At 36.9% G+C, this 24910-nt stretch overlaps 1 protein-coding gene across 2 annotated transcripts in view; it reads right to left on the bottom strand.

The window, feature by feature from the left end:
* The window catches only part of WAPL (WAPL cohesin release factor), a 93938-nt gene that overhangs the window by 55826 nt on the left and 13202 nt on the right, over positions 1–24910 (bottom strand). Inside the window, exons 3-4 of one of the 2 annotated variants that reach the window (XM_030334020.2) lie at positions 7748–8791; positions 5297–5415 (exon numbers count right to left, since the gene is read on the bottom strand). In XM_030334020.2, the coding sequence (XP_030189880.1) occupies positions 5297–5415; positions 7748–8791 (1163 nt within the window). The remainder of the gene's footprint in view (positions 1–5296; positions 5416–7747; positions 8792–24910) is intronic. The other variant, XM_030334021.2, reaches the window with a different exon arrangement.

Raw genomic sequence — 24910 nt, 5'->3', positions numbered from 1 at the left:
AACATTAATTCGTTAAAATAAAATCAGTGCCACAAGAATTTTTAAAAGATGATGGGACTGTTTAAGACTCAAGAAATATTAACAACTAAAAGATTATGGTTTGAGGGAAAAAGAAAAACTAAAAGACAATCAGGAGATAGCTGGAGAAAATGAAATACAGGCTAGATATCAGATAATATCAAAGAATTTCTAATTTTTAAAAAGTTCATTAGAGAGAGAACACGCAAGTGCAAGCAGAGAGAGGGAGAGACAATCCCAACCAGGCTCTGCAAAGTCAGCGTGCAGAGCAGGCCTTGAATTCACAAACCACAGTATCAGGATCTCAGCTGAAATTGAGAGTTGGATGCTTAAAAGACTGAGCCACCCAGGCAATGCAAAGAACTGCTAATTTTTTCAAGTACTGTAATCATATCACCACAGTTGAATATGAGATTGTCCTTTTTCTTTAAAAATGTATGCCATCTATAACTCCACAACTTTCAAATAAGACAGAAAAAAGTTACACATACATTTATATACGGTAGGGGAGGAGATCATGTATATGCAACTGAGTCAAGATATTAACTGGGAATCAATCTAGATAGAGGATGTGGGTATTCATCATACTGCTTTCACATTTTCTAAATACTTTGACTTTTCATAATAAAAAGTCTAGAGGGAGGAAAATAAAGTAGAATGCTATAAATCAGCAGTTCTCAAAACATGTGCTAGGCATCCACAAAACTCAACCATTTTCACAACAATAAGATGTTATTTGCTTTTTTCACTGTCTAGTCATTCATAAGGACAGTGCGAAAACAATAGTAAACAACAGGTAAAGCTGTTAGAGTCTTAGCATGAATCTAGATAGGGGCTCCAAACTGTGTAAGCAGTCATATTCTTTACTGCCAGATACTTCGTAGTTTAAAAATAAAATGCAGTTTCATATAAGAAAAAGCTTCTGATGAAGGATTCTTTTTTAGAGTTGGGGAGGGGCATAAAGTGAGGGAGAGAGAGAATGCCAAGCAGGCTCCACACTCAGTGCAGAGCCCAATAATGGGCTCAATCTCACAATCCTGAGATCATGACCAGAGCCAAAATCAAGAGTTGGACACTTAACCAACTGAGCCACCCAGGCACCTCTGGATCACCATTCTCTATCTGAAAAACTAATTGAGAAACTATGCTTACAGGTCTGTAATACAGACTTGGTATTAGGCACACATTTTCTCAAATATGAACAAAGTGGACCTATCACTGTCAGTCATTCACCCTGAAGTATTTTCTGCCAATGAAAAAATTTCAACTTTTAAGCAACTAAAATTTTAGACCTTTTACCTACCACTATGAAACTGATAGCTTCCCAATACTTAAGACTTCTGATGACTTTGGCAGTGATACTGTGATTTTGATACCATATAACGAGATGTGTCACCATTTGAAAGATCTGCACATAAATCAGTGTAACCAGTATTTTCCAAATGACCAATGGATGATGTTACAAAGTATGTACGTGTAAAAATTCCATTCAAAGTGAAGACAAAAAAAAAAAAGTGAAAGACCGACAGATTTCAATGTAACAATATGAAAGGTTCATTGGCATGCTTTTAAATTCCAAACTGCAACTAATCTTTAAGAAACTCCTATTTGTTGAGTCTTGGTATCTTATGGAAGAACAACATTCACAATTACCTGAAAAGGCTATTAAAAATACTTATCTGTGTGAGGCTGGATTTTCTTCATATATTTCAACCAAAACAGCATTAATGAAATATATTGAATGCAGGGGCTATGAGAATCCAGCTGTCTTTCATTAAGCCAAACTTTAAAAAAGATTTGCAAAAAATGTAAAACAATGTTATTTTTCTCACTTTGAGAAAGTAATTTTCATAAAATGTTATACTAACATGTAATGGGTTGTCATTTTAAGTGAATTATTAATATGTATTTTTGAAATGTTTTCACTTATAATTTGATACTGATCTGCACATATAATCAAAAGGTCTTTAAAAAAAAAAAACTTCTTTGTGATTCTCAGTAAATTTTTTAAGATTATAAAGTAGTCCTGAGACCAAAGAAGTTGATAACTATTGCTCTGGAATTAACACATGCCATGCACAATTTCATACAAACCAAAAGCGGCACCTAAGCATTAATGACTATAGTCTATATATTCCATACAGACTATATTCCACACTGCCCTGGCCCCTGGGCTCTCGCCCCAGAGCAAAGCTCTGAAGTTTTAAGTTTATTGATATTAGCACCGGGGCGCCTGGGTGGCTCAGTCAGTTAAGCGTCCGACTTGGGTTCAGGTCATGATCTTACAGTCTGTGAGTTCGAGCCCCACGTCGGGCTCTGTGCTAAGAGCTCAGAACCTGGAGCCTGTTTCCGATTCTGTGTCTCCCTCTCTCTCTGCCCCTCCCCGACTCGTGCTCTGTCTCTTAATGTCTCAAAAATAAAGATAAACATTAAAAAAGATTAAAGACATAACTCGAGTTCAAAAAAAACTAAATTAAAAAAATAAGCATCAAGCACTTTTTTTTTTCTGGTGAGGGGTTGGTCACATGAAGGGGTACAAAAGTATAGCATAATTACTTTGAAAAGATTCCCAATTAGCTCTTTACAGAGGTAAAAGAATAAAAATAAAATGAGGCCGTAAGACTTGGCTTTACTCATTCTTGAGCTGCTCAAAAGCAGTTCAATCTGCAAAAGATGTTGACAACTTGCAACTTTCAACAACAAAACAAAGAACAAGTTATATAAGGAATTTTTTATTGAACAGGTAAAGTCAAGCAAATTATTCTGAATACCCATGCTGGACCATATTAAATGACTTACATAATGCATAAGAATGAAGTTGGACACCCCCCCACACCCAAAGAATGAAGTTGGACCCTTAACTTACACCATATACAAAAATTAACTCATAATGGATCAAAGACCTAAAACTATAAAATTCTTAGGAGAAAACATAAAGGAAAAGTCATGCATCTGATTTGGCAATGACATTCTGGCAGCAAAAGAAAAAGCAAATTGGGACTTTACTGAAATTAAAAACTTGTGCATCAAAGCACACTATCAAGAGAATGAAGGGACAAGTCACAGAATGAAGGATCTATGTGCAAATTATTTATCTGAGATTAATATCTAGACTACATAAAGAACTATTAACAACAACAACAAAAAAAACTCAATTCAAACATGCACAAAGGAGCATCTGGGTGGCTCAGTCAGTTAAGCACCCAACTCTTGATTTCAGCTCAGGTCATGATCTCACGGTTCGTGAGTTCTGATGTGTCACTGCAGAGCCTGCTTGGAAGTCTCTCTCCCTCTCTCTCTCTGCCCCTACCCTACATGCTCCCTTTCTCTCCCTTTCTCTCTCTCTCTCTCTCTCTCTCTCTCTCTCAGAATAAATAAACTTAAAAAATTTTTTTAATTAAAAAAAAATTTAAGGAAAAAAATCAGGGGTGAGAGGCATTAAGGAGGATACTTGGGATGAGCACTGGGTATTATTATATGTAAGTGACGAATCACTAAATTCTATTCCTGAAATTATTACTGCACTGTATGTTAACTAATTTGGATTTAAATTTTAAAAAATGTTAGGGGCTCCTGGGTGCCTCAGTCGGTTAAGCGTCTGACTTCAGCTCAGGTCATTATCTCACACTCCGTGAGTTGGAGCCCCACGTCAGGCTCTGTGCAGACAGCTCAGAGCCTGGAGCCTGCTTCAGATTCTGTGTCTCCCCCTCTCTCTGCTCCTCCCCTGCTCATGCTCTATCTCTGTCTCAAAAATAAATAAAAACATTAAAAAATGTTAATGAACAATTTTGTAAGATTAAAAAAAAAATCAAACATGCACAAAGGACTTGAAAAGATATTTCTCCAAAAAAGATATACAAATGACCACTCAGTACCACAAAAAGATGCTCAACATCACTAGTCAGGGAAATGCAAATCAAACCATTAGATACCATTTCTCACCCATTAGAATAGCTATTATAAAAAAAAAAAAAAGAAAGAAAGAAAAAATAGCTATTATCAGAAAAAAGGGGGGGAGCACATGGGTGGCTCAGGTGGTTGGGCATCTGACTTTTGATTTCAGCTCAGGTCTTGATCTCAGGGTGTGAGTTCAAGCCCCGCATTGGGCTCTGCACTGGGCGTGAAGCCTACTTCAAAACAAAATGAAACAACACAACACAACCCAGAAAATAAGTGTTGGTGAAGACATGGAGGAAATGGAACCCTCTGCTGGTGGGAATGTAAAGTGGTTTAGTCAAGGTATAAAACAGTGAGCTAAACGCACACCTACTCACTCAAAAATTCTACTCCTGTTTATCCAAAAGTATTGAAAGCAGGGACTCAAAATGGCCAAAAGGTGAAAACAACCCTAGTGTCCACCAACAGATGAATAAACACAATGTGATAAATACGAAATGTTCCTCTAAGAGAAAGAAGACAGGGAAAGAGGGAGAAGGCCATGTGACAGAGACAGACAATGGAGTTATGCAGCACAAGCCAAGAAACACCTGGAGCCACCAGAAGCTGGAAGAGGCAAGGACAAATAACCCCCTCAGTGTCTTTTAGAAAGCAAGACCCTCCCAACATCTTAATTTTGGATTTCTAGCATGCAGAACTGTGACAGAATAAACATGTTTTAAGCCAGCCAGTTTATGGCTTAAAACTAATACAAACAGTAACCTTCAATATATTTATATCACAAAATAGAGGAGTTGTACCAGTGGATGGCAGAGTCTGGTCTTCTCTTCAATAAAATATCCTTGAAAAACAACAACAAATGTAGTATATACATACAATGGAATGTTCTTCCACCATAAAAAAGGACTGAAATTCTGATATGTGCTACAATATGGATGGACCCTAACAACATTATGCTTAGTGAAATAAGCCAGACACAGATAGGTAAGAATTGTAAGATTCCACTCATACGAGATAACTAGAATAGGCAAATTCATACAGACAAAAAGTAGAATACTGTTTACCACAGGCTGGGAGGACAAAGGGGGAGTTATTGTTTAATGGGTAGAGTTTTTGCTATGATGAAATGTTTTGGATATAGATAACGGGATGGTTACAAAACACTGTGAATGTATTTAACGTTACTGAATTGTACATATAATAAAAATTATGCTAAGTATATATTTTACCACACTTCAAAAAAATGCTTACAATTTTTTTAAAAATTGACTTACATCCTTTGAACCCAAAATTTGTTAGTAATTTTCAGATTAAAAAAATCCAGAACTGAGTCCTCCAATAATATATAAATAATACAAATCACTGATAATGCTTTACTTACCCGTTTGGGACCACTAAAAATCTTTCTGGTGTTTTCTTTTGATTTATCTCCTTGTTTATTTGGGGGCTTCTTCACACTTTCAGGCACACCAGGCAAATCCTCTGTAAAATCCAAGTTTTCTGAAATGGTAATCAAAACTAGCTAGCTTTCCAATATTTCAAATTATCTACCAAACAACCTATGAACATTTGGGGAGTGGCATTTTGCAGGGTAAAAGAATACAGGAATAAAAGCACCATTCAGTTGACAAAATATCCCTAACGATAATAAGTCTCATTTTGCCATTCTCACCCTCTTGCTTGCCGACCCCAACTTTAGAAGAAAATCAGAAACCAAGTTAGTATGTATGTGCTTCAGTTTTATTTTCTGTAAATGGCAAAACCGATTCTTTTCTAAAATAACTGCTGGGTATCTAGGGACACTGACATTGGGCATTCTAGTTTAAATATACACACAGTTATCTACCTTTAACATTTTTCTAGAGCTTAAGTATACTGAATCATGCTGGCCTTCAAAGAATGTCTGCTTGCACCTACAAAAGTCATATTAAAAAAAAAAAAAAAGACAGCTATTTTTGGCAAAAGATATAAAATGACCTAGTACAATGTAGCTCAATGATTTGTGGGTCTTCATACAAAAATAACCAAATAATTAGATAAATTCCTAAGCCGTTAAATTTCTTCTAGCCTAAACAAAAAAGTAAAATAGGAAGACTTTTCACTATCACTAGCCCAACCATTAAAAATGTTCGCTATTTCATGGGGAACCTGGGTGGCTCAGTCAGGTAAGTATCCGACTTCGGCTCAGGACACGCTCTCAACCGTTTATAAGCTCGAGCCCCGCACTGGGTTCTGTGCTGGCAGCTCAGAGCCTGGCGTCTGCTTCAGATTCTGTGTACCCCTCTCTCTGCCCCTTCCCTGCTCATGCTCTTTCTCTTCCAAAAATAAACAAACATTAAAAAAATTTTTTAAAAAATGTTTGCTATTTCATACATCAGTTGAAGACCCTGGATGTATCAAATGGTCTCTAATTTTTTTATTTTATTTGGTAGCAATATGAAAGAAGTTTTTGAAAGGGAGCCTGATGATCTCACATTTCAAAGCTTAAAAAGTTACATTACCCCAAAATGTAAATTTCAGCCAGAGATTTTTCAATTGCTGATCAAAGTAACTTGCTACCAAAGTTAGAAGAAAGAGCTAAGTAAGTTGCAGGAAGAAAGGAGCTCAGGTTTTGTGCATGATTACTATCATCCTCCTGACAAAGCAACCCTAAGCTGTCTGCCCAGTCATCTCATGTGACTAGCAAGGATGCTGCAAACTTCAATTCTCCAGAAGAGATTCAAGACAACACTGGCTGAATTGATAACCCCCTTATTTATTTATTAATTTTTACAGTTAGAGGAGTAAGGAGTGAGCCCTTAGCGACTATTCTTATATGCCTCTAGTTTTGAAGAGTGACTCTAATCTAACAAAACTATTTTTAGGCCAAATAAAGCAAAACATTAGGTAGTCTCAAGTATGACTTATAATGTACACAAGAATCTATATGTAAGAATACTATTAGAATTCCAATTCACCATAATGACACTTCTTATATGACTTAACAGACAAAAACGTTATTTAACAAGTAAAGCGATACAGAAAAACTATGTATTTGGTTAAAAATATATAAATATAGCCCCTGGATCCCAGAGGTTTTTGCTTACCCTTCCTCACTCAACAATCAATCCACTTCACTAAGCCCTTGTCAGGTAGTGACTTAATTATAGCGAAGCTAACCTACTTGTGTTGGTCTCTCACAGTAGAAACTATCAACTCCTTGAGAGCCTCCAGTCATTACTGGCTCTATCATCTTAAGAGACAAATTAAATTTTCACTGGTAAGAGTGAATAAATACTTAACTAGCACTTTTCAATTTTATTAAATCAACTCAAGAGGATGATTTTTAAGATTAACATTTACCTTTTAACTTTAAACTTAAGATTTCTTGACAATGTTTTAAAACATTAGTTTAATTTTGAGCCAACTACAAATGCTTTTAATCAATTTTAATTTTCTAATATTTCCCTCATTACAAACCATCTATTATCTATGTAGTTCTAAATGTCCAAAATCTACCAAGTCCCCAACTGCATTTGGATGTTCAAAGTTCAAACATCAAGATGTCTAATATCCCTGTACACACACACACTTTAAAATTCTCAAGTGCTAAAGGCAAAATTAAAACACAAAATTAAAAGACCCAATCTATAAATTGATCCTTACAATGTGGAACTTGATTATGAACATTTAAAACACTGTACCTCTGGATAAGGTACAATCTGTGGTTCTAAATAATACTTCTATTAAAATTAAACATAACAAATTAAAATTAAGTACCTAAGCAGAAACTCAGTAGCTGTTGACTTAAACTTAAAATGCATTTACTTGTAATAATTTTTTTAAGTCTTACCTGCATTATTAGTACTAGACTGACTGTCCTGGGAATTATCACTGTTTTCAGGAGGAGGCTGCAAGGAGGGTGATGGAGCTGTTTTAGTTCTTTTTTTGCTTGTCTTTCTTTCCACTTGACAGTCATCTTCATCATCATCTTCACTTTCACTGAGATCATCAAAGCCAAAATACTTAATTTTGTAATTAGAACTCCCAGAACCTCCTTCATCACCTCCTGTCTCATCATGATCTTCAAAACCAAAAAATTCAAGTTTAACATCCTTTTTGGATTTAGTATTACTAGGTCGAAATCTAGTAGTGGTCTTAGAAGTCGCAATATCTGCCTTTTTTCTTAGACGGCCAGCTTCTCCCAAATCTGCAGGGGTTGATGCAGTGAACTCATCCATGCTACGTTCCATAGTATCCTGTATGGTAACATTACAAACTGACAAGCAAGATGGATGTAAAACAGTGTAATCTCTAGTCCGTCCAACCGTCCCTCTAAAACTGGTCCCAGAACTTACACTGCCTTTCTTTGCCTGATTCAGGCCATCTTTACTTGATTCACTGTTTGCTTTGGCTAAGGCCTGACTGGTGCCGTCCATTAGCTTATCAAAATTTGATGCTCCTTGTGAGGATTTTGCTTTATTCGCCCTACAGTACGTCCTACAGTTGCTTGGCCTAAGAACACTTTGCACGATGTCTTCTTCAATGGCTTCATTTAGATTTTCCAACCGGTTTTTAAAATCTTCATCCTTCATCTCCAAAAGAGGATCACTATCCAAACCTAAAATACAATCTTCTGATCTGATATCTTCAAAATCATTATCCCATTCATACAAACCAGTTCTTACAGATCCCTTGATGGAAGATATTTCTGATGGAGATTCTGACCTTTTTCCAAGTTGGGAGTTCCAAGTATCATTTGTTTCCTTGATTTCATCAGCTTTGTATCCAGAAGCTACTGTTGTTTCTGCATTGGATTTCTTAGTACTGTCTTCAGCATTTTTGTAAATATGGTGACTATTCTTTTCATATTCTTCACTAAAATTCTCCACTTTATCTATAAAAATTAAAAATAAGTCAAGGATAAAAATTTAAGTGGCATCAATGTAAAATTTAACAAATAATGCTATCTGGCTAAGAGCACAGAATCAGTCTTGAAATAACTGCAATAAGGTTAAACTGTAAAGAAATTAATGAATGTTTACATATTTGACATTTCCCCTTCCACCTTTTAGTATAGAGCTCTTATGCCTTTTAGTGACCTCTCCCTAGTCATTCAAGTCCCTTAAAATTGTTATCCTTAATTCAAGAGATTTCGACAGCGTTAAGCAACTAGATCAATTCAGAATTAAAGGACTCAGCAAACCTTGGAGATTATTATGGGTTTTTCAAATAAAAATGCTTAAACTAAAATTTATTTAGTAGAATCTAAACAGTGTTAACACAATAAATGAAAACATTCCAGCAGTTTATTTCTCTGGTGTAGGGCTGCCCATAAGGTATGCCAGCTCTGTCTAGAAACCCATCTCAGGGTCAGGTTTCTTTCTCTAATTCTGTTTCCATTCTTTCTCCTAACCCTAAAAGCCATACAACTTCAAAGATTGTTTTTCTTAACAGCTGCTCTGGTGCCTAAGTGACTACAGTGGCTATCTATGCATATCCGCAAGTAGTAAATCTTACAGTTACTATTCATTTTGTACTTGGGCAATTCATTTTTACTACCTTTAATTTCTATCATCATAAACATTTTTCGTTAGCCTTTCTAAAAACAAGATGAAAATATGACTCAAACTGGTATTATGATTAATTCTCCCAGAACTTAGCAGTAGAAAAACAACGGCAAAATGTTTATGCCAAACTTATTGTTTATACTTAAAAAGTGCACTTACATTTAAGAAAAGCCAAATTACAGATCCCAATTAACAAACCATCAAATATAGGCAAAGGGATGATTACATGAATTCAATGCACAATTTTTAATACTACCCAATGGCTTTAAATCTAATTTAACTTGTTAGATTAATATTTACTTACCTTTAGAAGGGACCTAATACCTGTTTTATTCTTAGATATCTTCCAGCAGAAAGCAAGGAACTATAGTTTTCATAATCTCAGAAGTACCAATCACTAAGCCTAAGATACTGAAAAGTTGAAAATTAAAAGGTGACTCTGACATCTGAGTCAAGCAAAGTCAAGTCTAAATCAAGCCAGAAGAAATACCACCACAGCTTTTACTAACAAGTGGAAAGAGTAGGGGTAGCTGAGTCTGGAGACTTACGTTGCCCTGGTTAAACGAGCTCTTCAGAGCTCAGGCAAGATCCCTAACTTCAGGAGTTTTCCTGAGGGCTTCAATTTCCTCATCTGTTCAGAAGGGAAGTCACTGACCTAGGCTACTTTACAGCCTTACCGAAGGAATTATTTCCTAATGAATACGTTATGGGAGTGCTTAGTATGTTTAGCTTCACAAAGGTCTGTGAGATGTCATTAAATGTATTATCACATCACTTTTGCCACTGCATAGCATTCTACCATCTTAATGCCAAATTTTATGTAGGCTGTTTCTAATTGTTTTATGTAATAAATTATGTAATAAATATCTTTCTGACTAAAAAACAAAGAACAGCATTTACATGAACAATAAATGTCAGTATCCCTATTTGTAAAAACTACTACTTCGGGAAGCACCTGGGTGGCTCAGTCAGTTAAGCATACGACTTTGGCTCAGGTCATGATCTCACAGTTTCTAAGTTCAAGTCCCACATCAGGCTCTGTACTGACAGCACAGAACCTGCTTCCGAGCCTCTGTCTCTCTCTCTCTCTCTGCCCCTCCCTCCCCCAAAATAAACAAACATTAAAACAAATAAAATAAAACAAATTAAAAAAGAAAGAAAGAAAGAAAACTACTACTTCAGGGCACCTGGGTGGTTCAGTCAGTTAAGGTTAAGCATCCAACTTCGGCTCAGGTCATGATCTCGAGTTTGAGCCCTATGTTGGTCTCTGTGCTGACAGCTCAGAGCCTGGAGCCTGCTTCTGTGTCTCCCTCTCTCTCTGCCCCTCCTCTGCTCATGCTCTGTCTCTCTCTCTCTCAAAAATAATCAAAACATTAAAAATTAAAAAAGAAACTACTTCAAGTTTCACTTTTATTACTCCCATTTCTCCTAAAATCAGAGAAAATACATGTTGTCATGTTGTGTTACTATTCTTATAAATAAGCCATCTTTCCTAAGTCTAACTTTGTTGTGTGCTTATTATATAAATCTACTTTAAGTACAAAGTAATAAAGAGCCCTACAGAAAATATTCTCATTAAAAGTTGTAACTAAAAGTTACATTAGCAAGTATAATCAACTCATCTATTCAATTGTATAGCAAAAACAACCCTACAGATGAATTATTAAAATACATTACCTATTTTTAAATTTCTAAACATACATTACCAACAGAGTTCTGCATAATAAATGCTGTCCAAGTTCTCCACAAGAGTATTCTAATATATAAAATAAACACCTTCCCTTCATCATTTAGCTCTGCAACAAGTATTTACAACTATATCTTTAGAAGAGAGAGCAAGGCTATCTTATCCTAAAATGCAGAACAATTACTTTCAACTCCTTTTCTCCCTCAAATATCCCAGCTTCTCTGTCACATAAACTCATCTGGTATCTTAACACATCAAGGGTTTAAAAAAAAAAAAAAAAGTAAATAAATATCAGTTATTTTCTTCCAGAGAAGCTATGCATTACTCTGTTTTAATCTAAATTGACTATATAAACAGAAACATGTTCCTAGCTAAGACAGGTTTAGGAGTTCAATGAACGTGTGCCAATTCTGCCACTTTCTGGCTAAAATGAGGCCTTAAGAAGTTCAGGCTATTTCTTCAGCAAAAAATTAACAAAATATTTCTGAAGGGCAGGTTGAACAGATAAGTATATTTTACAGGTTATACAACATCACATAGATGCAAATTAACACAGCTATTACCACTCTGCCATAATACAGGACGTATTTTTAATAATCTTTTAGCAAGATTTTTCTTAGTGGGCTCTAACCTGTAAGTTCATCAATTCTCCTTTATGCGCCCTGTGTCTACCAGCTTCATGCAAGGAATCCAAAACTACATTCTAAGTCCTACTGTTCCTCAAGCTAAGTGTGAAGACTGGATGTATAGAAAGTTCTTAATTTAAAACTTAGCCCAGCACTATCCACTATCAGATACTTAATAAATGTCTCTTAACATCACTTGATTTTAACATTTTATTTAAGTAATCTCTAACCCACCATGGGGCTCGAACTCACAAACCCAAGATCAAAAGTTGTACACTCTTCTGACTGAGCCAGCCAGGTGCCCCAACATCACTAGATTCTAGCATCACTAGTTACTCAATCTTTAGTACGTTAGCTAACATATAAAAGAGGGAATTTATCGTAATGAAGGAAACACATGACAAGCATGATGTTAAACAACATAGCTAAGCCAGTAACTAGATGTGCAAAAGTTTGGCAAGCCGTATTATCTCTCTAGGCCTCATACTGCTTATCTAAAACACAGAAAGCAATGGCACATAAAAGATTAATTAAATGCCCACTATTCCCTTGAGGATTCTTAATTTTGAAAGGATATGGATGATTCCCTTAGCAACAGAAACACAAACATTATCAGTCCTTAAAATACTAGGAGTATACATAGTTTTGTAAAGAAAAATAAATAGGTGGGGTAACAAGTCTTCTGTGAATGAAGGATACTCCTTGAAGTATTTAAAAAATTGGTAAGTTTGATCAGAGATTTATGAATGGGTTTCACAGTTTCTTCACATTTTGTGAAACTGTATGAAAATGTGCACACATTTCTCAGGGAGAGTATGCATAGTTTCAGCAAATTTTCAAACTAAAAAATATTTTTACTGGCTTAAAAGAGAGAAGGAGCAAAATACATGCAGGACATCAGTGTATATTGATTGTGGAATTTCAAATCTCTATGGGAAAGATGGATTATTCAATAAAGGTACTGGAATATCTGAGGGAAATAAAGTTGGATTTTTACCTCAAGTATTAAAATATATCCTGGATTAATCAAAGACTTACATACAGAAAATGAAACTATACATATATTATAAAAGAGAATTTTAAAAAATACATTACATTGGAATGGGGAAATTCTCAGATACAAAGCCTATAATCCATATTAATTTACACAAAATCTAAAATTTCAGCATGTTAAAGTTAAAAGAAACAATAAAATGTGAAAAACCTAACTGCAACTAGTATTACCAAAAAAGAGGTAAATTTCCTTCACTTAACAAGAGTTCTTACCTATCCAGATGCATTAGAGATGTACATATGGGGGTAAATACAAAGTTTTTAGAATACAGGAGTGTATCTTTAGGACCTCAGGTGGGTTAAGTTTTTTTAAACCAGATACAAAAAGCACTAACCATAAAGGAAAAGAAAGAAATTTCACCAAAATTAAATCTGTCCATAAAACAATACTATTTAAGAACTACCAAACTAGAGTGGAGGGTATTGAGACTATATAAAGAATGCATATAACGAATAAAAAGATACCTAATTAAAACATGATCAAGAGACAACTCACTCAAAAAGAAAGGATATTCAATAAACATATAAAATACATTAAAAGATGCCTAATTCATTAGCAAATTAAAACCATAATAAGATACCACAACACAACCATCAAAAGAGCTAAAATTCACAATATCAAGTATTGTGGGGAAGGTAAAGCAGCTTCAACTGGTGGTAGAGGAAACTGAACTTTGGCATTATCTATAAAAACTAAACAGAACACTTATGACACAACAATTTCATTTCAAAGTACTTACCAAATAGATACTCGTGCAAACATACACCAAAAGATGTATTCAGCTGAACCATATGAAATCTCCGTTTTAAAAATAATCAACTAACAGCAATTCCACATGGTTCAGCATAACAGAACTATGCCCATAGCAACATCATTCTAAAACAATGAGATCTAAATATTCATTAACAGGACAGTCAATAAAGTGGTCTGCTCATACAAAGAAATTCTACAGAGTAGTAAAAACCAAACTACATTTCTAGGGCAACAGGGTGGCTCAGTTAGTTAACCCTCTGACTCTTGATTTCAGCTCAGGTCATGATCTCAGGGTTTGTGAGATCGAGCCCTGCATCAGGCTCTGTGCTGACAACACAGAGCCTGCATGGGATTCTCTCTCTTCTCTCTCTCTCTCTCTCTCTGCCCCTCCCCAGCTTGTGCACACAAGCTCTCTCTCAAAATAAATGTTTTCAAAAATGTACATGTCAAATAGACTTACCCTTGAAGCAAGCAGTTTTATTTACACGCATTTACTCTAAAATAAGTATGAAATTAACATAAGTAACAAGGAAACTCACAACTTTGTTTCCTGGTTTTTGCTTTCATACACAATATGAACACCTACCAATAAAGAACAACTTAAAGTATCATACAGCCACATATCTAAATACTATGTAGCCATTTAGAAAGAATGAGGCAGATCTGTGTTATGTAGAGATAAGGTCATTGTTAAGGATGGGATGAGGGACAAGACTTTCCTATCTCTTGAATTGCCTACAGTCTGAGAATAGTCTGTTCATACGCTTAAAACATAATAAAAACTGCCAAAGATACATATTAAGTACCTTAAAGAGTAACAATGGTATTGCAGTTACCTTTTTTGGAATCTTTATCTTTTAAAGAATTCTATCTATGTATGAAATACGATGTCTGGAATTTGTTTCAAAATAAGGGAGACTTTAAAAAGGAGAGTAGATAGGAGCGCACGAGTGGCTCAGCGGTTAAGCATCCAACTTTGGCTCAAGTCATGGTCTTTGGTTCATGAGTTCGAGTCCCTCATTAGGCTCTGCTGACAACTCAGAGGCCGGAGCCTGCTTCAGATTCTGTGTCTCCCTCTCTCTCTGGCCCTCCCCTCCTGGCACTCTGTCTCTCTCAAAAATAAATAAACATTAAAAAAAAAAAAAGAGTATATAAGAATAAAAATGAAAAGACTGACCATGAATTAATGTTTACTGAAGCTAGATACATACAGATATACACATCTCTGTGTAACTGTATGCTAGTACGTATAGTATGTATATACGTACTAACAACATATATACTTCTTTCACCCTTGTAAGAAAGTGAATATATTTCCTTTCACTTTCACCAAAGCCATCAACACAGATGAGGAAAAACAGGCCCAGCGAGGCTCATGACATGAACAGTTACCAATTAAACAAATGGCCAAAACACCCCATAAAAAGATCCACCCTGAGTTCTATTACATTTTACTACCTTTGGTAGCAGCTAAAAATTGAAATACTAAAGCAGATAAACCATCATAATCCACATTAATAGAAGAGATCCAGATAAAGAAGTTAAACATCTAATGTTTTGGACAAATGTGTATCACATGATTTGCTGAAGGTTAAATTTAAACAAAACCTTTGACTTTTGACAAAGACGACTGTACAGATAAAGAGGCTTTGGAGACGATTACTGACTTAAATACAGGTAACTAGAAAAGTTAATTTGGGCAGTAAGGGGTACCTCCATCATATGCAAGCTGCCTTTAAATATCAGAGTGGTTGTCATGAGAAGAGGGAACAAACGTATTCAACACGTAAAAATCATTCAATTCACTGAAACTATAAGGACTAATGAGCAAAAATACTAAAGATCAATTAGAACTGTCCAACAACGGAATACCTAGGGAAGAAGAGAGTGTACTCCCTTGCCATAAAAGAAGTATTTGATAAAATGGGACTTGATTAAAATCAGTTAACTTCTGCTCTGCAGAAAACACTGTTAAAACAATGCAAAGACAAGCCACAGACTCAAGAGAAAACGTCTGCAATAAATATACTTGATAAAAGACCTTTATATAAAATATATAAAGAACTCTTAAAGTTTAATGAGAAAATAAGCAATCCAATTAAAAATGAGCAAAAAAATGTGAACAGGTATCTGCCAAGAAACTATACTGACATCAAATAAGCACATGAAAAATGCTCATCATTAGTCATTAGGGAAATGCAAAAAGCTAACAGTTTCCTTAATATATTAAAAATTCTTGGGTGCCTGAGTGGCTCTCAGTTGGTTAAGTGCCTGACTCTTGATTTCAGCCCAGGTCATGATGCATGACCTCGGTTCATGAGTTCAAGCCCCACATTGGGCCCTGCTTGGGATTCTCTCTCCCCTCTCTCTCTGCCTCCACCACGCTCATGCGCTCTCTCTCAAAGTAAACTTAAAAATTTTTCTTTAATTAAAATAAATTCGTACACATTAGTAAGTCCAACATCTCACACAAACACAAAAAAGCTGGAGACATAGACAATTTATAGAAAAAGAAACAGAAATGAATTAATAACTTATGAAAAGATACTTTATTTCATACACAATTAAAAATCAAAGTACAAAAAAGGGGCACATGGGTGGTTCAGTCAGTTGACCATCTGACTTCAGCTCAGGTCATGATCTCCCAGTTCATGAGTTCCAGCCCCACACTGGGCTCTCTGTCAGGTGGTCAGTGCAGAGCCCGCCTCTGGATTCTCTGTCCCCTCTGCCCCCCTCCCCGCCGCCCCGCTCCTTCCCTGCCTGCACTCCCCCCCAAAATATATATATATATGTGCGTGTGTGTGTATATATATATATATATACACACACACACACACACATAAATAATCAAAGTACAAAAAAAAAATCAAAGTACAGGGGTGCCTGGCTGGCTGAGTCAGTGGAGCATACAACTCAATCTCAGGGTTGTGAGTTCGAACCCCACATTGGATGTATGGATTACTTAAAAATAAAAAATAATAAATTTTTAAAAATCAAAAACTAAAAAAGTACCCAATGTTATATGTTCATTATTTCTCAATAAAGCTGATGGGGGGGAGGGGAACGAAATAAAACCAGGCTGAACTATACCTATACTTACTTAGCCCTCAGTATGTGCCTGGTACTGTTATAAATACTTTCTGCCATCTTAATTCATTTGATTTCACAGTAACCTTTTGAGGTAGGTACTACTACCAGTTCATATGCTTTTATCACAATTTCAACACCCAGAAAGCTCTGAAAACTAAGTTTTTTCATAATACATTCTGAAGCAAAACCTGACCTCACCTAAGTGAGGCTATTTAGAGTATCCTACTTAGAAATGTATTTTCTTTTTCTGAACAAACACTGATTAGAATGCTGCCTCAGACTCTGATGGGGTATTGATGTAAAATATACACACTTTCTGTCTGCCAAATTAATCCTGAATTCCAAAACAAATCTGGTCCCAAAGGTTTCAGATAAAGAAATGTGAACCTGCATCCCATTCTGCAGATAAAGGATAACAGACATAAGTTACTGTCTGACAGTCACACAGTTATTAAGTGGTATTTGAAAAATAAAGCAACTTAAAAAGAAAACAAAAATACCGGAAGCAACCCAAAAGTCTCACATCAACAGAAACCATTTAAGGAATTTATAGCACATACAGAAATGGACATGACCATGCAGCAGCATTTTAAATTAAAAAGGGGGGGGCACCTGGGTGGCTCAGTTGGTTAAGCATCCGACTTGGTTTCCGCTCAGGTCATGGTCCTGTGGTTTGCATGTTCAAGCCCCACATCAGTCTCTGCACTAAGTGTGGAGCCTGCTTGGGATTCTCTCTCTCTCTCCTTCTCTCTGTACCTAGCCCCTGCATGTGTGCATGCTTTCTCTCTCTCAAAATAAATAAACTTAAAAAAATAAAATAAAAAGGGAGGGAGGCCAGAAAGAACATTTTTATATACTGCCATAGAATTATCCCCAAAATATATTAAGAGAAAGAGCAAGGTACAAAATGGCATGTTAACATTTGTGAATTTAAATACACACACCCATAACTACTTTTATTGATTCTATGTGCACAGTATTTGTCAGAAGGATTGAAACAAAAAATAAATGGTCACTCCAGGGAGAACTGGGGTGACTGGGGAAAAGGGCTGGGAACCTTTCAACCATTACCATGCACAAATAAATTCTGATTTGAAATTTTTAAAAAGATGTACAAATTCTAAAATGAAAAAAATTAAACTCTCCAAATAAACGGCATTCGTTCAGCTAGGCAAAAAGCCCAAAGTTTTATAGAAGGATAAGGCAAAAAAAAAAAAAGGCGCCACACATCTACTTGGAAATTTGACAACATCAACTGAAAATCTGAATGTATACACCCTGGGGCACCTGGGTAGCTCAGTCGGTTGAATGTCTGACTTAGCACAGGTCATGATCTCACAGTTCATGGGTTCAAGCCCCACGCTGGGCTTTGTGCTGACAGTGCAGAGCCTGCTTCAGATTCTGTCTCCCTCTCTCTCTGCCCCTCACCAATTCATGGTCTCTTTCAAAAATAAACATTAAAAAAATTTCTTTTAATGTATACAACATCTTCTACCACTATACTGAGACATTATGCTCAAAAACACAAGTAGGGAGATGTTCAATATAGCAATTATTTGTAATAGCGAAGAACTAGAAATAGTCAAAGTGTCCCTAACAGGCTAATTTTATAGTACACTCATACAATGGAAAACATGGAACTGCTACAAGAACAAGTAAATCTGTAAGTATTGATAAGTGTACATCTGAGAGATTTTCCCTTAAGTGTTCTGCAAGGCACAATACACTATATATAGAGAGTGTGTATACACGTACACACTCTCTCTCCATATATATATGTATATATACGTATAATATGGATACATGTATTTATATATATGTATCATGCTCCCATTTGTGTGTGCCTGCATGTTTAAGAAACATTGATTCATACGCTAAGCATACTGAAGATTGTGAAACGCTATATAAGAAATTGTCAACAGCATTTGCTTCTGTGGAAGGGAATGTATTTTTTTCACCATCAGTCAATAAAAATATGTGGCTATTTATCAGAGGTATCTAAAAAGCCAAAGGAAAAATGGCACATCTTCAGTGGATCAATTTTACTTAAAGATTTGAATGGTAAAAGGCATTAAAAAAAAAAAAAAAGCACTTTAACTGGTAATTTAAGGCATCTTTATATTTTGGGAAGGGAAACAACCAAAAATGAACTACTGGGGCACCTCATCAAAATAAAAAGCTTCCGCACAACAAAGGGAACAATCAGCAAAACTAAAAGGCAACCAACAGAATGGGATAAGGTATTTGCAAATGACATATCAGATAAAGGGTTAGTATACAAAATCTATAGAAAAAATCAAACTCAATATCCAAAAAACAATTCAGTGAAGACATGGGCAAAAGACATGAATAGACACTTCTCCAAAGACATGGCCAACCAACACATGAAAAAACGCTCAACATCACTCATCATCAGGGAAATACAAATTAAAACCACAATGAGATACCACTTCACACCAGTCAGAATGGCTAAAATAAACAACACAGGCAACAACAGATGTTGGTGAGGATGCAGAGAAAGATCTCTTTTACACTGCTGGTGGAAACACAAACTGGTGCAGCCACTCTGGAAAACAGTATAGAGATCCCTCAAAAAATTAAAAATAGAACTACCCTACGACCCAGCAATTACACTACTAGGTATTTATCCAAGGAATACAGGTGTGCTGTTTCAAAGGAGCACATGCACCCCAATGTTCATAGCAGCTGACAATAGCCAAAGTATGGAAAGAGCCCAAACATCCATCAACGGATGAACGGATAAAGAAGATATGGTATATATCTACAATGGAGTATTACTCAACAACCAAAAAGAATGAAATCTTGCCATTTGCAACTACGTGGATGGAACTAGAGGGTATCATACTGAGCGAAATTAGCCAGTCAGAGAAAGACAAGTATCATATGACTTCACTCATATGAGGAATTTAAGATACAAAACAGATGAACATAAGGGAAGGGAAGCAGAAGTAATATTAAAACAAGGAGGGGGGCAAAACATAAGAGACTCTTAAATACAGAGAACTGAGGCTTGCTGGAGGGGTTACGGGTAGGGAATGGGCTAAATGGGTAAGGGGCACTGGGGGGGACACTTGTTGGGATGAGCACTGGGTGTTGTACATAGGGGATGAATCACTGGAATCTACTCCTGAAATCATTATAGCACTATATGCTAACTTGGATGTAAATTAAAAAATAAATAAATTTAAAAATAATAAAAAGTTTTTAAAAAAACAAGAAAAAGACATCTTTATATTTTATAAAGTATACCAAAAGACCAAAGTTACATGTAATTTAAAAGATAAAGCCATAAAAAAAAAAAAGATAAAACAGTAAATATCAAACAGCTTTCAAAAGTGCTACTCAGCTGGGCCCACTACACAGATAGTCCAAATCACAGAGCAGTACTGGTCAATTTAACGTTCCCACATGCCCCATCAACATTACCTATGGAAAGCCTTAACTATGACAACCTACCAGCAAGTAAGGAGCTTGTTCACTCCAGTGGCTTTTTTTTTTTTTTAATGTTTGTTTATTTTTCAGAGAGACGGAGACAGAGCTCCAGCGGGGGAGCAACAGAGAGAGGGGGGGGAGGGGGAGGGGGGGAGGGGGAGGGGGGAGGGGGAGGGGGAGAGGGAATCTGAAGCAGGCTCCAGGCTCTGCGCTGTCAGCACAGAGTCTGACTGCGGAAATCAAACCCACAAGCAGTGAGATCATGACCTGAGCTGAAGTCTGACGCTTAACTGACTGAGCCAACCAGATGCCCCTGCTCCCATGGCTCCTGCTCAAGATGCCCATCTCTGCCTACCTACCAGGAGACAGGAAACATACCCCAGTCACTCCTCAACCAGTGCACCTACCTTCCAAGTGGCAATTAACTCTTCAAATTAATACAGAGACACCGAGAACTACGCTAAAACTTTTCAAAACATATATAGGCACAATTGAGGTTTAAAGATATTCATTTCTGGGGCGCCTGGGTAAGTCAGTTGGTTGAGCATCCAACTTCAGCTCAGGTCATGATCTTGATATTCATGGGTTCAAGCCCCATATCCAGCTCTCTGCTGACAGCATAAGCCTGCTTTGGATCCTCTGTTCCCCTCTGCCACTTCCCCACCCTTGCCGTGCATGCACACACACACAAATACATACATACATACATACACACACACACACACACACACACACACACACACACACACCCCTCTCTCTCTCTCTCTCAAAAATAAACGTTTAAAAAAAAAAAAAAAAAAGAAAGAAAATTCATTTCTAAATTCTCAATTCCACATGTACTCTGGTCCAAAATCTGAAGTGCCAACCCACCTGGGATTTAATCATTCTCCCACATTATAAATAATGGCATATTGCTCACCCATTCCTAATCTTACTGTGATATATTGCTCCAATTCTGGCATAACCTATAAAAAAATAATATGATAGATTACCGGCTTCTGTGCTTACTACGTGAGTAACTCTAATGTATGGGTAACATCCTTTGCATATCAGGCAGTTTCCAATTATTGCTTTCAAATAGAAACTGCTGTAACAACTCTTCCCCTTACTTTTGTCACTATGCTTTCTCAATATTTACATGTATTAAGAAACAAGAATAGACTGATACCAAAGCTTTTTATTATCTAAGCAATGACATTCATACACATGCACTAACTGGAAAAAGTCCTGCCCATCAAGATGTACATTTCCAATAAATTCCAAAATTTCAATAAATTTTGCCTTTAAAATGTATAGTATTCATAGTTGACCAACCATGCACTAATAACTGTGCTCATAACAATCTAGAAGAATTTTTAAATTTAAACATATATACATATTCCTGTACAAAGAATTATGAAAAGGATGAATTATTAAATAAACATAAATACGTGCATTAGGATAAAATTCTGAAGGCAAGTGGAATAGAAATACAAGCATCCGACTCCTGATTTCAGCTGTCAGGTCATGATCTCAGGGTTCATGGGATCAAGCCCCGCGTCAGGCTCTATGCTGACAGTATGGAGCCTACTTAGGATTCTCTCTCCCTCTGTTCCCCTCACCAGCCCCTGCCACGTGGATGATCTCTCAAAATAAGTAAATAAAGTTAAAAAAAAATACAATTTCAAAAAGATAAAGGGGCACTGTAAATCTTCTGGCTGTGAAAGAACCTGTTTTTTAATATTTGAAAGTGAACAGCAAATAACTACAACATTTCCAAGTAAGAAGGCGATTATGATAAAAGACAGGAGAGCAGTCATTCTGGGGGTGAAGGAAGGGACAGATGGAAGAGATTCTAGAGTGGTTGCCAAAATTCTATTTCTTTTTTTTTTTTATTTTTTTTTCAACGTTTTTTTTATTTATTTTTGGGACAGAGAGAGACAGAGCATGAATTGGGGAGGGGCAGAGAGAGAGGGAGACACAGAATCGGAAACAGGCTCCAGGCTCCGAGCCATCTGCCCAGAGCCTGAGGCGGGGCTCGAACTCCCGGACCGCGAGATCGTGACCTGGCTGAAGTCGGACGCTTAACCGACTGCGCCACCCAGGCGCCCCCAAAATTCTATTTCTTAATGTGGGTGGTGGTTATAAGCATGTTGCTCTTATAAATAATTCATTAAACCAAACAGGTATTTCTATATATTGTATGGTTTTCTGTATCTGTGTTTTTATAATAAAACGGTCAAAAAAAAAAAATCACAGATACTTAAATGTTTTATTTTAAAACATCAATATTCATAGGAAATTTTTTTTTTACAGGAAATTATATCTTTTGCAAGCATTTAAATTTGAGATCAATATTTTCATAACCTAGGTACTTACCCAAGAGAAATGAGGAAATATGTCTAACAAAAATCTAAATGTGAATGTTTATGGCAGCTTCATTCATAATTGCCCAAAACTGAAAACAATCCAAATGTCCTTCAACTAAAGAAAGAATTTGGGCATATATAGAATGGAGTATTACTCAGCAATTAAAAAGGAATGAACTACTGTTACATGGAATACTCTTAAAAGCATTATGCTAAATGAAAGAAGCCAGACTGATTAGACTACATACTACATGACCCCAGGTGTATGACATTTTGGAAAAGATAAAAACTATAGGGACAGAAAAGAGATCACTGGATGCTAGGGGTTGGAGGTGAGACAAGAGACTGACCAAAAAGGAGCATGAAGGAACTTTTGAGATAACAGAAATATTCTATATCTTGATAGTAATTAATTATACACATTTTCATAGAACTATATGGGTTTGTTTTTAAAATACTACACCAGGTATATTCCACTTGTCCTTCCAGATCCACTCACCATCCTAATCTCAGCCCCAGGAGGCTGATCTACACCGAAAAGTTTCCTTCCTTCTTCCACTGGGTTTTACCCATTAGGAGCCCCAGCAGGATGAATGGAGGAACTTTAGGTTCAGGTATACCACCCCGCCCCACCCCCCCACCTCTCCACCCCCATCCCCTCTCCCTCCCACCAGCACTTTCCTTATTAGGCCTCTCAACAAAAGGATACTGCTCCCTTAAGGTGGCTTCCTCTATACAGCTCAGATAATCCCCCTGTCTCTGTGAAAATGGGTGATAATAGCTTCGCTGCTTGCTAACCAAGGCTAGGGTACCTTGTGATTTCCTTAACATTTTCCCCACAACTATGTAAATGGTCCCTTTATAAATACACTTTCTTGGTATTAGCCTAATTGGGGCATGCCACCTATTTCCAGCTGGGATCTTGACTGATAAGACTCAAACTTAAAAAAATATATAGGGGATATATGAAGCAGGGACAGTTTTCAAACACTTTTCGGACAATGAGCGAATGAACAAAGAAGGTTTGAAAACTGCCATCAGAGAATTTGGTTCTAAAGACACCATGCTTCTCATCTGTTTCTCTGGGTCATGATCCAAAATGTAAATTCATCTTGTCATCTACCTTCTCCCAAACACTTTAATACTCAAAACGTATCCGTACTTCTTTCCAATCTCAAAATCCAACAACCAACTGCCATCACCACCCAAACCCTTAAGTCTAAATCACGCAGGACTCAGTGATCAGCACACTCACATATACCTGGGGGTTCATTCCCTCTACCACTTCCGGGCCCTAGCTGAACCCTGACTACATACATATGCCTCTTACCCTGCAGCCCCTTTCAGTATCTGAGAGTAGGACGCTTTGGGGTCACTAGTATGCTGACTCTCCAGAGACTTTTTATAAAACTATTCCTACTCCACCCTCTTATAAAAGCCCATCCTTTTGAGGCTTGTGTCACTTAGCTAGTTACCCTCTAATCTTCCCCAAACTCGTCATTTAACAACCTCTTATTCCTCATTTAAGGGTTTTGCATAGGATTTATAACCTATCCCTCATGCCAGTCTTGCTAGCATCCTGAATTCCATCAAATCCCAATCCCCTGACCTCACAGTTCTTTAAGCTTCTCCCAAAGACAGTCTTCTACATTCCAGCTCAGCCACCAGTTCTCAGTTTCACCCAGAAACTTGTCATGTCCTAGAAGGCTGCACCTCTTAAATATTAAAATCTAGTAACTCACTTCTCAATCACAACCTACCAACTATCCAACCTGTTCCAGTAACCCCATTCCTGACTTTTATTTAACAAGACTCTCAGGGGGCGCCTGGGTGGCTCAGTTGGTTGAGTGGCCGACTTCAGCTCAGGTCATGATCTCACGGTCCGTGAGTTCGAGCCCTGCGTCGGGCTCTGTGCTGGCAGCTGGGAGCCTGGAGCCTGCTTTGGATCCTGTGTCTCCCTGTCTCTCTGCTCCTCCCCTGCTTGTGCTCTGTCTCTCTCAAAAATAAATAAATGTTGGAAAGAATTAAAAAAAAAAAAAAATAAGACTCAGTATACTGACCTCTCTTCTTTCCTTTCTCCTATCCACCAGCCTTGTCCAACTCCTAAACGTTTTAAATTTCACAATCATTTCACTCACTCTGGACAATACCCTAAATTCTTTCTTCTCTACCTGTTCACACCACATCTTGTCAGACAAAAATGACAATCCAGGAAAATTCTAATTTTCCTATCTAATATTCTACGTTCTGTGCAGGTTCTGGCTAACAGGGCCTACTAAAGCAGCGGGGGGGGGGGGGGGGGGGGGCGTGAGGTAAGTGACCATAAGTTTTTAATGATACAGACTTCACTAAGGCTTCATTGACGTCCAGAAATTCTCTCTATACAGCTCCTACTTCCATTTTCTGCAACACCTGTTTGAACCCTTTATCCCTCC

The sequence above is a fragment of the Lynx canadensis genome, chromosome D2 (assembly GCF_007474595.2).
Source record: "Lynx canadensis isolate LIC74 chromosome D2, mLynCan4.pri.v2, whole genome shotgun sequence".
Classification (NCBI taxonomy): domain Eukaryota; kingdom Metazoa; phylum Chordata; class Mammalia; order Carnivora; family Felidae; genus Lynx; species Lynx canadensis.
Note: the sequence above shows the minus strand (reverse complement) of the source record. Positions and strands in the feature narration are given on the sequence as shown.